Source organism: Maniola jurtina, chromosome 8, assembly GCF_905333055.1.
Source record: "Maniola jurtina chromosome 8, ilManJurt1.1, whole genome shotgun sequence".
Classification (NCBI taxonomy): domain Eukaryota; kingdom Metazoa; phylum Arthropoda; class Insecta; order Lepidoptera; family Nymphalidae; genus Maniola; species Maniola jurtina.
Genome location: NC_060036.1, coordinates 4,994,643 through 5,008,636, shown reverse-complemented (window position 1 = coordinate 5,008,636; position 13,994 = coordinate 4,994,643). Strand labels below are relative to the sequence as shown.

The 13,994-nt window shown below is 40.7% G+C and overlaps 1 protein-coding gene across 1 annotated transcript; it reads right to left on the bottom strand.

Moving 5' to 3' along the window:
- Positions 1 to 3,757: 3,757 nt before the first annotated feature.
- Positions 3,758 to 12,937, bottom strand: LOC123867705. Its single transcript, XM_045909884.1, has 5 exons — positions 12,144 to 12,937; positions 11,639 to 11,738; positions 10,748 to 10,852; positions 4,462 to 4,617; positions 3,758 to 3,837 (listed from the first exon to the last, which is right to left on the bottom strand). The coding sequence occupies exons 1-5, from the start codon at positions 12,935 to 12,937 to the stop codon at positions 3,784 to 3,786; spliced, it is 1,209 nt and encodes a 402-aa protein (XP_045765840.1). The 3' UTR covers positions 3,758 to 3,783.
- Between the last annotated feature and the right edge of the window lie 1,057 nt (positions 12,938 to 13,994).

Here is a 13,994-nt window from a genome sequence, read left to right as displayed (position 1 = left end):
TTAACTCAGTTAATGTATTTTTCAACCAACATTGCAATCTTAGGGGAAAATCGGATAGTTGAGTAATCAATAAAACCTGAAAAACAAACGGGTCATATTGTCAGGAACTGCATGGCAATGCACGCTTAGGCGTTTATTTTTTCGGGAACTAATATCTATGCCTGTGGTTTTCCAGATTTCCGTTAAAATTTTCGGTTTCAAAGTTACGCGGTCTTAAAAATTCACATACAAATCTTTGAGCCTCCGTAATTTTAAAACTACATATTTTAAAAAAAATCTAAAACACCACGGGCACAGATATTAGTTTCTAGAATATGTCTGCAAAATTTCATGGACTTTGGTTGATTAATATTTAAATGAAATTGGGGCTACGATTGTATGGAGTAAGTGACGGAGAGAGCCCTGTTAAGTATACAAGAAACTAACTGTACATGAAGCACCAAAATGCGCTCCGTAGCACACCTAAAGTTCTTTGTAGGTATAACTAAAGCTGCTCTACGCTTAGCTAATTTCGTACTCGACTCGTTCTACGTTTGAAGAGCCAAGTTCATGCTCGGCTCGTCCTTCGCTCGTGCGTAGCAGTCAAGCATCAAGTATTTTTCATTTATTTATTCAGATTTCAGATACAAGTTACAAGGAACCAAAAGATTAATTTGCTATAATCCGCCAAACCAAAGAAATCTGTATGGTGCAACATGCAGCATGCGACATGCACCGCCCGCCCTCCCACTGATAAATATGAAGGAAAAGCCAGCCACCAAGCACGCACCACCACCACGCTGCACCACACAAATCCCAACACCACTCGACGCGCGTTTGGCCCCGACACCGGAGCATCCTCAGGAGATATAGACCTTACAATGCCAAATTGCAAAGATACAAGTTAGCCCTTCTCAACTCAATCTCACCTGGTGGTAAGTGATGATGCAGTCTAAGATGGAAGCGAGCTAATCTGAAGGCTACTAGTCGCGGCCGAAGCCTGCCACCAGACAGTATAATCCGTGTAAATCTTCTTGGTGGTTGAGAGAAAGATCCTTTGCACATTTCTCTGACCACTCTTTTACGATGCTCTGGATACACGATGGGTACAGGTGAGTCACTAATATCCACGAGGGCACTGCGAACGCAACACGAGTATCTTTGTGTTCATGATTCAAGATTCAAGATTCTTTATTTGCAAAAATATATCATAAAAACCGACAGTTGGCGAAGCATGGCGAGCGCGAGCAGAATATTCGAGGCTCGTCTACGCTACGTGAATTAACGCACATTCAAGCTAGGTTTGTCAAGCATAGACGCGCTGTTGTGACGCGTTGTCTACATAAATGCTACAGGAAAAAAATTTTTTTTTTTATGCAAATGAAATTTCACTAGAGTTATATTGCACAGTGCGCGGATTTATAAGCAATCAGTACATTATCATGTAATTCAAACACAACAAACATTCGCAACGTATATCCCTTTCGGAATACAAATGAAGCAACACAAAGTTAAAGCCTCTCTCGGGGTTGACCCAAATTGACTTTCCACCGCCCGCCCCTATAGCTCGTGCGATATGTATTGGTTTTAAAGTAATACTCGCAGCCGTCGGCGTCGCGTTGCTTTGATTTGCATGAAAATATACATACGAGATATTCAACAAATACCTATTCGATGAATTTTATTTTTTTATTTAACACTAGATTTGCTTACGTTACGCGTCTTAGCTACGTATTTTATAAACCTCATTTGTGAAACTTTTTACGTCTATTTTCACTTCTCTTATTAACCCCCGACCCAAAAAGAGGGGTGTTATAAGTTTGACGTGTGTATCTGTGTGTCTATGTATCTGTGTATCTGTCTGTGGCATCGTAGCTCCTAAACTAATGAACCGATTTTAATTTAGTTTTTTTTGTTTGAAAGGAGGCTTGATCGAGAGTGTTCTTAGCTATAATCCAAGAAAATCGGTTCCGCCGTTTGAAACTTATCAGCTCTTTTCTAGTTATTGTAACCTTCACTTGTCGGGGGTGTTATAAATTTTTAATTTACACTTGTTTTCCTCTTTTCTATTGCTGTCATTCTCTTTATCATTTTAAGTACTCTTACAAGATTCTGTTCAAATATTTTTTACGTGTAAAAACTTATTCACCGTGGGTAACGCCGCGGGGCGCAGCTAGTAAGTTATAAGAGACTAGATGATGCCCGCGACTTCGTCCACGTGGATTAAGTTTTTTAAGTCCTGTAGGAACTCTTTAATTTTCCGGAATAAAAAGTAACCAAGATTACCTATCCAGGTCTTATCTGTACGCATGCGAGAAATCACTTTGATTCGTTGCTAACTTTGAGTGAAGAACAATCCAATAAACTAACAATCAAATCACTTTCGCATTTATAATAAATATGGGTACTTGGTGATAATATTACGATAGTGAAGTATGAAAAACCAAAACGAGGTTTGTGTTTTTGTTATAGGTACCTCGATATTCTAGAGAAAAAATATTCCACACCACATCCACATACCTACTTATTATTAAACTCTGGACAGGGTGTCATCCAAGATTCCATCACTCCACACCACACTGCCATACCATAAATATACCAAGTCTAGCTTGTATCCAGTGGCTCAGGCATGCATTCTCGCCTATTGATGCAAATTGAAGCTGTTCAAATGCATTCGAAGCTAAAGCTGGAGAAAGCCTAAAATTGATTAAAAATTGTAACGCTCTACTAGGCTCAATCAAGAAATATATGAAAATAATGATTGAACTTAACTTTAAAATTAAAACGAAGGTGATTGCAAAAAATGTCTTCGTTCATTAAGTATTCAAATTGGTAATACAAATGTTCATTGAAATTCGTGAGTAACTACTTCCCTCCTGACCCCGTCAATTGAATACAAAATGAGTTAGGGCATTTTTCTGTGGGATGTCGCTACGTTCCTACTCGTAACTTGTAAAAACTTGATTTTTATTTTCTATACTTAAATATTTAAAAAGACTTGTCCTGGCTGACCTAAACCACAGCCTAAACCACTGTGAAGTAAATAAAGATTTTATTTAAATAAACGGTTACAAGTGCATTTGAATCGTCAAATGAATCTACCACACTGGTTCGAAATGCCCAAAATACTAAAAAGAACCACAAAAAAATTCGACAGTTGCTTTTTGTAAATATTTAATTTAAAACATTAGGTAGGCCATGTATAAGTAATTGCAGACCTGCGCATTGCTGGGCTGGAGTCTGGAGCGAGTTGCGAATCAAATCCACTCTTTTTATCATTTATTTTATCATTGTATTTCTTTATAAGATATTTAAACTTGTATTTAAAGGCAGTGGAATTTAATATTCAAACTAGGTATATTATTACTCAAAGCAATTAGATAAAAGGGAAAAAGCTTCTCGAATAAATAGCATAACAATTTGAGCACGCTAGGGCGAAATAAAACAGGAGTTGATATTTTCAATTCATTTCAGTGATTCAGAAAAACATTTTTATCAAAGCCAAGCTTAGTCTACCGGAGGATATTTAATAAAAAGTAGATCGTCTCGTCACAATTTTCTTGTACTTTATTTCTTTCATATTTTCGCTTTCTGTAGAAAATGCTGTAGACTTACCAAAGTAACTAATAAGAGCTAATTATTAATACTACAACAACGACCGATGACTTTAGTCGGACTTTTAAAGTTGTCCAATTTTTATTATTGTTAATTTTAAGTGCTACCTACGTAAAAATATCGCGTAGATACGCAATGTTATAACGTGTGTGAAAAATTGCCATTAAGAGGGTTAATGGGCTACTTGGCTCAATTCCAAGCTGCATTTAACACATTGAATATCGCGTACGCTTGATGATAAACCTGAAATATAGAGGGGTATTATCGTTAAATGAACATTAATATAGATACTACAGTTAATAAAATCGAAAAATAAGTTACTATAGATATTTTATTTCAGATCAGTCATGTAGGTATCCACTAACAATAAGCTGCAATTCACACTTAGGTACACACCTACTCTGTAAGCATGCGCAGTGTCAGAAGTATAACTAGTTAGTTAATTAGTGTGAAAACTCAAAAGCTTTTTCCTCATCTCTATCTTTTTCCACATATTTTGACTTCATTGAAAATAAGAGTATGATGAATTCAATATTAAAAACTCTTTGAAAATTTATGATTAATTTATTTTAAGTTCTATATCTTAGTGTGCATAAGTTTTTATGTAGGGATTAACAATATTTCTAAACTTTAACAAGTCTGGGGTATCCCAGACTTTGTGTTAAATTTGTTTAGAAATACTATTTTTCTAACGTTGTCTTTAACGTAGTGCGCATGAAAGATAAAAAGAGCCGGCGATTACTTTTATGTTTGGGCTGCATGGGCTATGATTATAATGATAAATTATGATTACGATTATGGCGATAAGAGTACCACAGGTTAAACTTTTTAGGTATCATTACCAAGTAGATCAATAAAATAACTAACGTCAGTGAGAGCACCGAGGCAAACGTCTCGGAACATGGTGCGTATAGCGACGGGACGAGACGTGCGTAGCAGCAGCATAAGAATCATGGTGCGCGATTTGCGTTCCCAGTGCGTCTCCCAACCGCTTACATAAACTGCCATCCTTAAGTTTTGCCCCTGTAAAACATACAAAGAAAAATTGTTAATAAATAAATGATGATGATGAAGTCCTGTTATTCCCAAGTGCAACTTAGGGCTGCTGCGGTTGTTTTATTTTATTTTATTATGTATATAACTCACTCTCACGCCCGGTTACAAAATAGATATATATAAAAGCCAAAGGGAATATAATATACTTACATACATAAAAATAAATAAACCTACATACACATTTACATAAATACATACTTGTACCGGGCGGAGGATTACGCCCCGGCAGGGGAGACCAAACGGCCGGGGGTCAGGGCGACAGGTTGAGAAAGCGGCGGACTATCCTAGCCGAGTCTAGCAAGACCGCTTTTTGCATCCTGGCTGCGAGCGAACTGCCACGGAACCCCAGTCGCCTCAGATGGTGAGCGAGGCTGACTGGGATCAACCCGTTTGCAGATATGACGATTGGGATGATTTCGGTGGACTCCACATGCCACATGTCGGAAACCTCGTGAGCCAGATCAAGATACTTGCGTTTTTTCTCCGTCTCAGCTCTCACGAGGTTCTCGTCATATGGAATGGTGATGTCCACCAAAAACACCCTCGACTGTGCCCGGTCCACCACCACGATGTCAGGCTTATTCGCTAGAATAGTCCTGTCCGTGATGATGGACCGGTCCCAATAGAGCCGGACTCCGTCGCGCTCGAGTACCGGCACCGGTGTGTACCTGTAATACGGCAACCTCTCATCCAGGAGACCGTACTTCAGAGCAAGCTCTTGGTGAAGGATTTTGGCTGCTTGGTTGTGTCTGTGCAGATACTCAGTGTTGGCAAGCGCCGAACATCCCGAAAGCACATGTCTGAGCGACTCACCGGGATGGCGACAAGCTCGACAGATGTCGTGAGTGCCATCCTTCAGAATGTACTTTCGGTAGTTCCGCGTCTTGACCACCTGATCTTGTATCGCACAGACAAACCCTTCGGTTTCCCCGAAGAGGTCACCAAAGCGCAGCCATTGCACGGACGCTTTTTTATCTACGTGTGGCTCATTAAGAGCTTTAAAAAAGCGTCCGTGCAACTCCTTCTCCTTCCACACGGTCTCCCGGTCAGAGGTGCTAAGTACCACCGGTTTCTGCCACTCGGTTTTGGCTAAGGATAGTGGAGTGAGTCCTTTATCACATTCTATGACGTCTCTATGCATGGGGGACCCCCTCATCGTCTCAAAGTAGGTTCTGAGATTGGATATCTCCCGGTTATGCATGGTCTTGACGCTTAATACGCCTCGACCTCCACACTTCCGGGGGATATACAATCTCATCACAGACGATTTTGGATGGTGCATGCGATAGAGAGTCATAGTCGTGCGGACTTTTCTGTCCAGGGCGTCAAGTTCGGTCTGAGTCCAGCTGAGCACGCCAAAGGTGTACATGAGGACGGGCATAACCCAGCCGTTATAAGCTCGGACCTTATTGGCGCCTGACAAATAACTTTTACAGATTTTTGTCAGACGGCCAAAAAAGGCCTCGCAAACAGACTGTTTCATGTCCGCCTCTTTTACACCTAGGGATTGTGACATGCCCAGATACCGGTATGACTCAGCTTCAGAGAGGGTCTTAATGTTGGATGGCTCGAGACTAATCTCGGCCGAATGAGTAACCTGTCCCCTCTCCACATGTATGACCGCACACTTGTCCAGTCCAAGCTCCATCTTGATGGACTTGCTGAACTCAGTGGTGATGTTCAGCAGCTCCTTCAGGCGGGTGGCATTGGGTGCCATCAGTTTGAGGTCATCCATGTACAGAAGGTGAGGTACTCTTGTCCCTCCTCTCCGAAACTGAAAGCCTGTCCCCGAGCCCTCCAGCAGGGTGCTCAGTGGGTTCAGAGACAGGCAAAACCATAGCGGGCTCAGACAATCACCCTGGAAGATACCCCGCCCTATCCTTATCCGGTCATCGGCAGCCGCCAACCGCTCACCATGGAGACACAGGATCGTGCTCCACTGCCCCATGCATGCCTCAAGGAAGTCTCGAACTGCACTGTCAACTTTGTACAGCTCAAGGACCCTCAGGAGCCATGAATGGGGCACCGAGTCGAATGCCTTTTTGTAGTCGATCCAGGCGGCGGAGAAATTCCGACGGTTGCGTTTGACCAGTTGGCCCGCAACGGAGTCGATGAGAAGGAGCTCCTTAGTACCACGACTACCGCCCCGACATCCGTTCTGAGCCCCAGACATGATGTTATTCTCGTCTATGTGACGAGAGATCTTGAGGCTCAGAACGGACGTCAGTGTCTTATAGATGGTAGTAAGACACGTTATGGGACGATACTTAGCCGGATCGGTGGCATCGGTGGACTTTGGAGCTAGGTGAGTGATCCCGGTAGTGAAAAGGCTCGGGAGCGCCCTCTGCTCGAGAGCCTCTTGGAATTGTCGAGCCAAGGTCGCATGGCAAACCGAGAAACCTTTCAGCCAGTAGTGATGCAGTCCGTCGGGTCCCGGGCTTTTCCAGTTCGGGGCCCGTCTTACTGCACCAGCTACATCCTCCGCAGAGATGGCAACCGGGCTCATCGGTTCTATTCTGGCACATGCTTCCTCTACCGCCGCAATCCAAGGGCCCTCCTCATGTTCCACCTCTCTCGACCACACCCCCCGCCAGAAGGTGACTAGGTCGGCCGGGTCCGGTCGCTGAGAGGTAGAGCAGACTGCTGGGCACTCCAGTCTTTTGTAGAACCTTTTCTGATCACTCGAGAAGAGACGATTTTGCTGAAATCGCTCAACCCTTGCCGAGTATCGTCGGATGCGGTTCCCCCATGCAGCGATTTTCTGCTTCAGGTCGTCGATGCGCTCTGTTAGCTTTTGCGCAATGTCAGGCTGGTCCAACCTGACCTCACACCCGTTAAACGCAACTCTAACAGAGCGCACAATCCTTGGCCTAGTGTTGCCCGACCTGAAGCTTTGTAGTCTGCCAATGAGGACTCTGGCCAGAGTGATACGGTGTTCTATTCTCCTCTTCCAGGCCGGTTCCGCGCTGTGCCTTGTAGCAGCAGCACGCCCCGGTCCCAGAGTCTTGGCACCGATGAATCGGTGCACGGCTAGCGCCGCTCCGAAGAGAATAGAAGCCGTATCACCCAGGCCAGTGCTGCTCTCCAGATGTTGTGGCAGCATCTTGTTTATGGCCTCAATGACATCCCGCGTCGCTACATTTAGTGTAAGTCGGGAGAGCCGCGGGCGATTCTCTAGAGGAGCGCTCCGGATTTCAGAAATCGCCTCTTCTAGAATCCCTCTCATCCGCTCTATATCAAGGGAGACTGTTCCCTCAGTGTCTTCCTCCACAGGCAAATCTTGTGACGTGGTAATTGTCTCCTCGCGGACAGGCGTCGCCTGGGAGACGATTTGCTCTGCGGTAGGTGCTGACACTTCCGGGACAGCCTCACGTCGTAATCGTTCGAGCTCGGTAGCGTTGAAGATGTTAGAACGCTGAATATACCGAGCCCGGTCTGCCAGGTTTTGTTCCGTGACAGTTAAGTTCGGCTCGAGCAGCAGGAACTCGCGGTACATTGCCGCTCGGTAGCCAGTCCGTCCGGTTTCCCCTCCTGTCGCCCTGTAGTACGCACGCATGACATTCTCGTTCATGAGAGAAGTCCATCGCATGCGGCGTACACCACCAGCGGCGGGCGCCGAAGATTGGGCCCTGGTGGACCCTGTCGGAGCCAAGCCATCTGGTGGGGATGATGGATATGTCGACCGGCTAGGTGGCAGCGCCGGTCGACTGGTGGCACTGGCGGCCCGCATGCTGCCACGCCCAGCGCCAGCTCCAGGCGCGCCCTGGCGACCCCCAGGCAGCGGCCCTATTCGCTTATTCCTTTTTTCTTTATCCATCATATAAAAGGGGGGGGGGGGGGCGAGTGGCGGCTACATCACTCGGGGTCCACTCAGGTCCCCGAGGAGGCTGTTTGCGGCCAGCGCGCCGAGCTTTGGGGAACTTGGATGTTGATCAGTTCCCCAGTTCCCTTAGTCGCCTCTTACGACACCCACGGGATGAGAGGGGGTGGCAACATTCTACTCTGCCGGTGCCACACGGCTTTATTTATTTTATTTATTTTTAATAATTAAGTTCACTTACAGCTACTTACAATAAACATTAAAAATGGTACTTCGTCTAAACTTGCTTGCTAAATGTAGTCGCTATTTACAAGTGAACACAACATTTACCACAACAAAGTTACAAAAAAATATATTATTAATACAATGATAAATGGTACCGGTATGGTATGGTAATGGTATAAATGGTAAACGGTAATAATAAATGGTGGTATGGTAATGGTAATAATTCCACATAAATGTATAAAACACGTCTAGCACTTTTTTATCATCAATCCGGTATTCTGGAAAGTAGCCTGAAAAATAGCGCAGGGAGTTTCTTAGACTTTGGATCTACAAATTAGTTGGAGAGAGAGATTATAAAGAAGTAAATTTTACGGCTATCTGCGGACTTAGTCAATTTTGCATAGGGAGGTCAATCGCACAGGTCAAACAGAATAATATCTAGACTGATCCGGGACGTCGAGCTGATTTTTTTTTCAGGGGTTGCCTGAAAAACAGCGCTGAGGTAGTGTATCCACGTACACTACTACAGCATTATGCTGAGGCGATTCCCTTTTTGGGACGCCACGCATTCTGTTTTTTACTATTATTTAGATTTTATAATTGTTTATTTTTAGATTTAATATAAGTAGATATAAGATTCATTGAAATTCCATGCAATTCGGCTCAGAGGATCACCGTGCCTTTGCAATACAAGTTTATTATTTATTAGAACTACGAAATAGCGGTGGTCGTCTCGGCCGAAATGCATGGAAAGCTTAGTAAGTTATGTTTTAGATAAATATTTAGGTTTTTAAGTTTAATTTATTAGTATTTATGTTTTATCTATTTTCATTCTATGTACTGTATTTGCGCCTAGCTTTATAGTCCCGAATAAAAGTATATTTATTTATTTATTTTATTTTAGCATAGAATTGACGTCATTAGATCCATAAAATATATCTTCCCAATCCTGAGCTTGCATGTATTTACAAATTTTATAAAGGTTTGGTCTAAGAATATTTGTATTATAAGGAGTTTAGTATCTTCTGTTAGCTATAGACAGGACAATTTCTAATGGTGGATGCAAAAGGTCAACGATACTTAGAGGATTATATGGTGTGAAAACTTCACAGTCCATTTCCATGTCTCCCTACCTTTGGCTGCTACCTTGACATGGTTCCACGAGAATCCCACTCTTTTTAGGTCTGCTTCAATGGACCTCCTCCAGGTGTTGGAGGGAAAAAAGTAGATGAAGGGGCAAAAGTGTTGAGCTGTGTTTTAGGCTGCAAGATGGGTACACAGCCAACAAGGAGACAGCAGGGGTTTTTAGCCGGTAAGAGTCCGGCTCTACCCAGTGGTGGGTGTCCATGAGGATTTCCCCTGCTGTATAGAAAAAAAAATTGATGGTTGGTCGACCAGGTCTCCTGCGACCGCAAGGCTGTGTTTGAAACGCCTTTGGAGCAGCGTTTCCTTCTTCTCTTCGCAGAATATGCCCGATCCATCGCCATCGCCTCAGAGCTCTTATATCTACGGATGTGAAACGTGGAAAACGACTAAATCATTAATCCATAGAATTTAGGTATTCCTTAATAATTTTTCAGGGTTATTCTCTGCGTTTTCTGACCTAACACGATTAGAAACGAAGACTGTGGGATAAATGCGAACAACTCCCAGTATATAAGGAAAGAAATAAATAATAATTAATGATAATTTTATTAATGTGAATGCTGGAATATCGGAGTTTGAGAGCTTAATACATTCTACTAATAAATCAATGGTGTATGAATACTTGATATTTAATTAGTGTAAATTGTTACACGACTGCCCAAAAAAGAAGTGTAATGTTCTCAGGATTCATGAATGTATATTGTACATAATGTGTGAGTTTCTGTATTTCACCATAACTTTTAATCTAAATACCTCAACAGATTTGAATGTACCTTATCGTTAGAGCCTTACATCATCCCGAGTGTCACTAGTTATAATTTTTTTTAAATATATATAACCGTATAGTCGTGTTTTTTAATTGTTTAAGTATACTTACTTTAGCGTTCCTAACGTCTTGATACTTACCGCTTCCTGAAGTGCGTCACTGTAGTAACAAGGAATGCTGCTCAACGTTATTCCTCCGATGATTATTGTTATGAATTCCACTCTGAACTCGCCTTTTTTGAATGACTGAAAAGCAATACATACAACCCTAGGTTACCCGTCACTTCATTCGCATGGATTAGGTTTTTGAAAATCCAGCAATTTTATTTTCCAGGATGTGTATTTGTGAAAACTGTTATTAGCTTTGAGTTATCTCATTTTAAGCCTATGTCGTACAAATAAGCTGTTGGATTCCCATTATCGTAAATGAAATAAAAAGTAGCCAAGCTCTCTCTAAAATCGGATAAACCGTCAGATATGATTATTCGATACTTTTACTTTTTATTGTAGCTCCCGTAATGTTTTAAATGCGGCGTGCATTCGCAAATTATGAAGAAAACTACTTTTTCAACTAGGTATTTCGTAGTAACTCAGAAACGGTGAATCTTAGGGGAAAAAGTGTGAGAACAATTTTATAGATAACTCCATGATCTACAACTTTTTTGAACCTGTTTTTATGATAAAACTTGCCGTTTGGCTGAAAATGCAAAAAACCCATTTTGCGAACCTGAAATATTTTTTTTTTGCAAATGTCAGATCGATGGGGACGTTTCATTTCATTTGTAAGACGTTCCGAAGGTTTGTACAAATTTTCAGCTCTATGCGAATTGTTGCAACCTGGAATGACTTTTATGACCGGGCTATAATAGATAGGACAACCTACTTCCTGAAATTGGGCGTTTTGACGTTTTCAATAATAAGCGTCCGATTTCAGACACGTATAAAATTAACTTTGTACGTACTTAGTTCATTTTTAACTGTATTCGCAGTCCGCTTTTTCAAAATATTTTCTTATTAATTTTTATTACATACCTCCAGAACTTGGTAAAGAGTAATCGGCACGACAATGGTAGTGGATTTGAGTGTCAGCTCGTACAACACTTTGAAACTAAACTGTATGCTATCTATGAACCTAAAATGCACAGATTTTTTTTAAATCAGAAAGTAATATTACAGTTTTTAAATTAAAATTAAAATTAAAATTTACGTATATTAAAAATACTTAAATATAAAAATTATAAAACAAAAATATCATCCAAATCACTGTAACGGGGCAGGGTGCCCAGAACGCTGGCTGCGTTACCTCGTTGAACGGCCAGACTAATATGCTGACCAAGGGTAACTGCCAGATTTCCGGTCACCCGTGGACTCCACAAGACGGGATGACAGGTCCTTAAAAAAGGATCTGGCATCCTCGCCCCACGAACCCATGGTCTCCACTCCAAAATGCACAGTTGAATCTGAATAGATAATACCTACTATTATATTTATCTACATAGTATCAAATGAAATAATCCGAAGAAGATTAGTAAAATACCTATATGTAGTATTCAAGAATTCCGCTACGTCCCTTAGTTTTTTGTTTATTTCATCAGAGGAATTGTTTTTATTGAAAATTGCTAGAACTCTATTCTTTGCTAGTTCCAGCTGTCCACAAGCATGAAGCATAAATATGGAGCCCATAGGCGCAAACCCAATAAACATTATCGTAGCGAAAATATCATAAAACAGAAAATATATGTACAAAATACAGTAAACTATTAAATTATTTTTCACCTCTTCGATTACATTGGGATAGGTTAATTCATAAAGATGAATAAATCTAAATTCACAAGTGGCCGTATAATAAATCGTTAGGAATACTTGCTTCACAACAAACAAACTGCCCGCGCATATACCCACTATCAGCCAAAATTTAGCAACACCTTGGCCTTTTTGAGCAAATTGTAGAACCACTTTCTGTTCTTTCTTGAGGTAATTCTTAGCGAGTTGGTAATCGATGTTCATTTTATCGATCAGCTCCTTAAATACATTTTTATATGTAAACATAATGCAATAGTTGAAAGTTACAACAATGAAAACGACGCAGAGAATCCCGTTAGCGCAAGCCTGAGTGGAATCACCATTTTTTAGGTCATGAAAATAAATGCTGTACACTAGGAGAAAAAAAACTGAAAGGAAGATGCCGTACAAGACGCCAAATTTACAAAGCCATCGCAAATCCCTAACAATATTTGGATGAGACAAATTTGCTCTTAAAGTAAAATTAATAGTTTTGAACAGATTTTCAAAGTTTAGGTCAATCGGTTTGTTCTCAGAGGAACCCGACATCTTGGAACTTAAACTGTTTTCTGTTTCTTTCTTTTTGCTACTCAGTTATGTTGAAATTAAATCTTTGCAGGATGCAAGTTATAAAAGAAAGCGATTAAAACATCGCAGGTACTTACTTATTTTGAATTTCACTTTGGACTCTATATTATTGTTTGACAGCAATAATATACGACCTACATGTGTAAAGAGAAGTAAATGAATAATATGTTACATTACGTATTTAAATGAAGACTTAAGACTAGACACTTAATTCACATATGCACTATCTCTTCTTCTAATGAATGTGTCGAAAAAACTTAATTGCAACCTTCATAATAATGATTGTAGATATTTTATACAATTTTGGTAGTGCAATAATAAATAATTTGTTCATCTTGTTCATTTTAACATCTTTTGAATGGTACCATCAGCTTGGTTTTAGCATAATATAAAATGTAAAACAGTTAAGTACCTACTCAAGTGGCTTTAACAATACTCTTTAAATTCACCACTACCTTTGTAATCATTTATATCTCATAATTTATAGGTAAAGCAAAAAGTTGTTAGCAAGTTGGCAATTTTCAAAAATACTTTGTAATTTTTTGCATTGTAGTAAATAATTATTTTAAAAAGGATTTAAAAGTGACTTAAATACGCAGATATCGTGCAATTTACTTGAGTTTCACACACTTTATCTTATAGATCCATGTACATAGGTTTTTTAAATATTATAATATAAATAAATAGGCTTGCGCTTGAGTGCAATCACACCAAATATCAGATGATGATGCAGCCTCAGGTCTCAATATTGTAGCTGGCTGGTAAAACTACTAGGAGTTCAGACCCTACAAGACCTGGGGGAAATGGGTGTAGATAGGCAGGACAAAAAGTTTGGCTATTGTAAATAAGAATGTTGCTTAAAAATCCATTTGTTATTAACAATGTTCTTAGTTCTTACTAAAAGTAAGAATAAGGCAAGAACCAAGGAAATAGGAAGTAGGTACTTAACAAAACTATAATAATAATATTATCTATACATTACCGTGACACAACGTAGGCACAGGTATAATGCATACAT

Coding starts and splice junctions, on each gene's coding strand:
- LOC123867705 (XM_045909884.1), bottom strand. CDS start 12,937: ATGTCGGGTTCCTCTGAGAACAAACCGATTGACCTAAACTTTGAAAAT. Junction 11,739..12,143: donor TTCTTGAATACTACATATAG/GTATTTTACTAA, acceptor TGTGCATTTTAG/GTTCATAGATAGCATACAGT. Junction 10,853..11,638: donor CTCTTTACCAAGTTCTGGAG/GTATGTAATAAA, acceptor ATTGCTTTTCAG/TCATTCAAAAAAGGCGAGTT.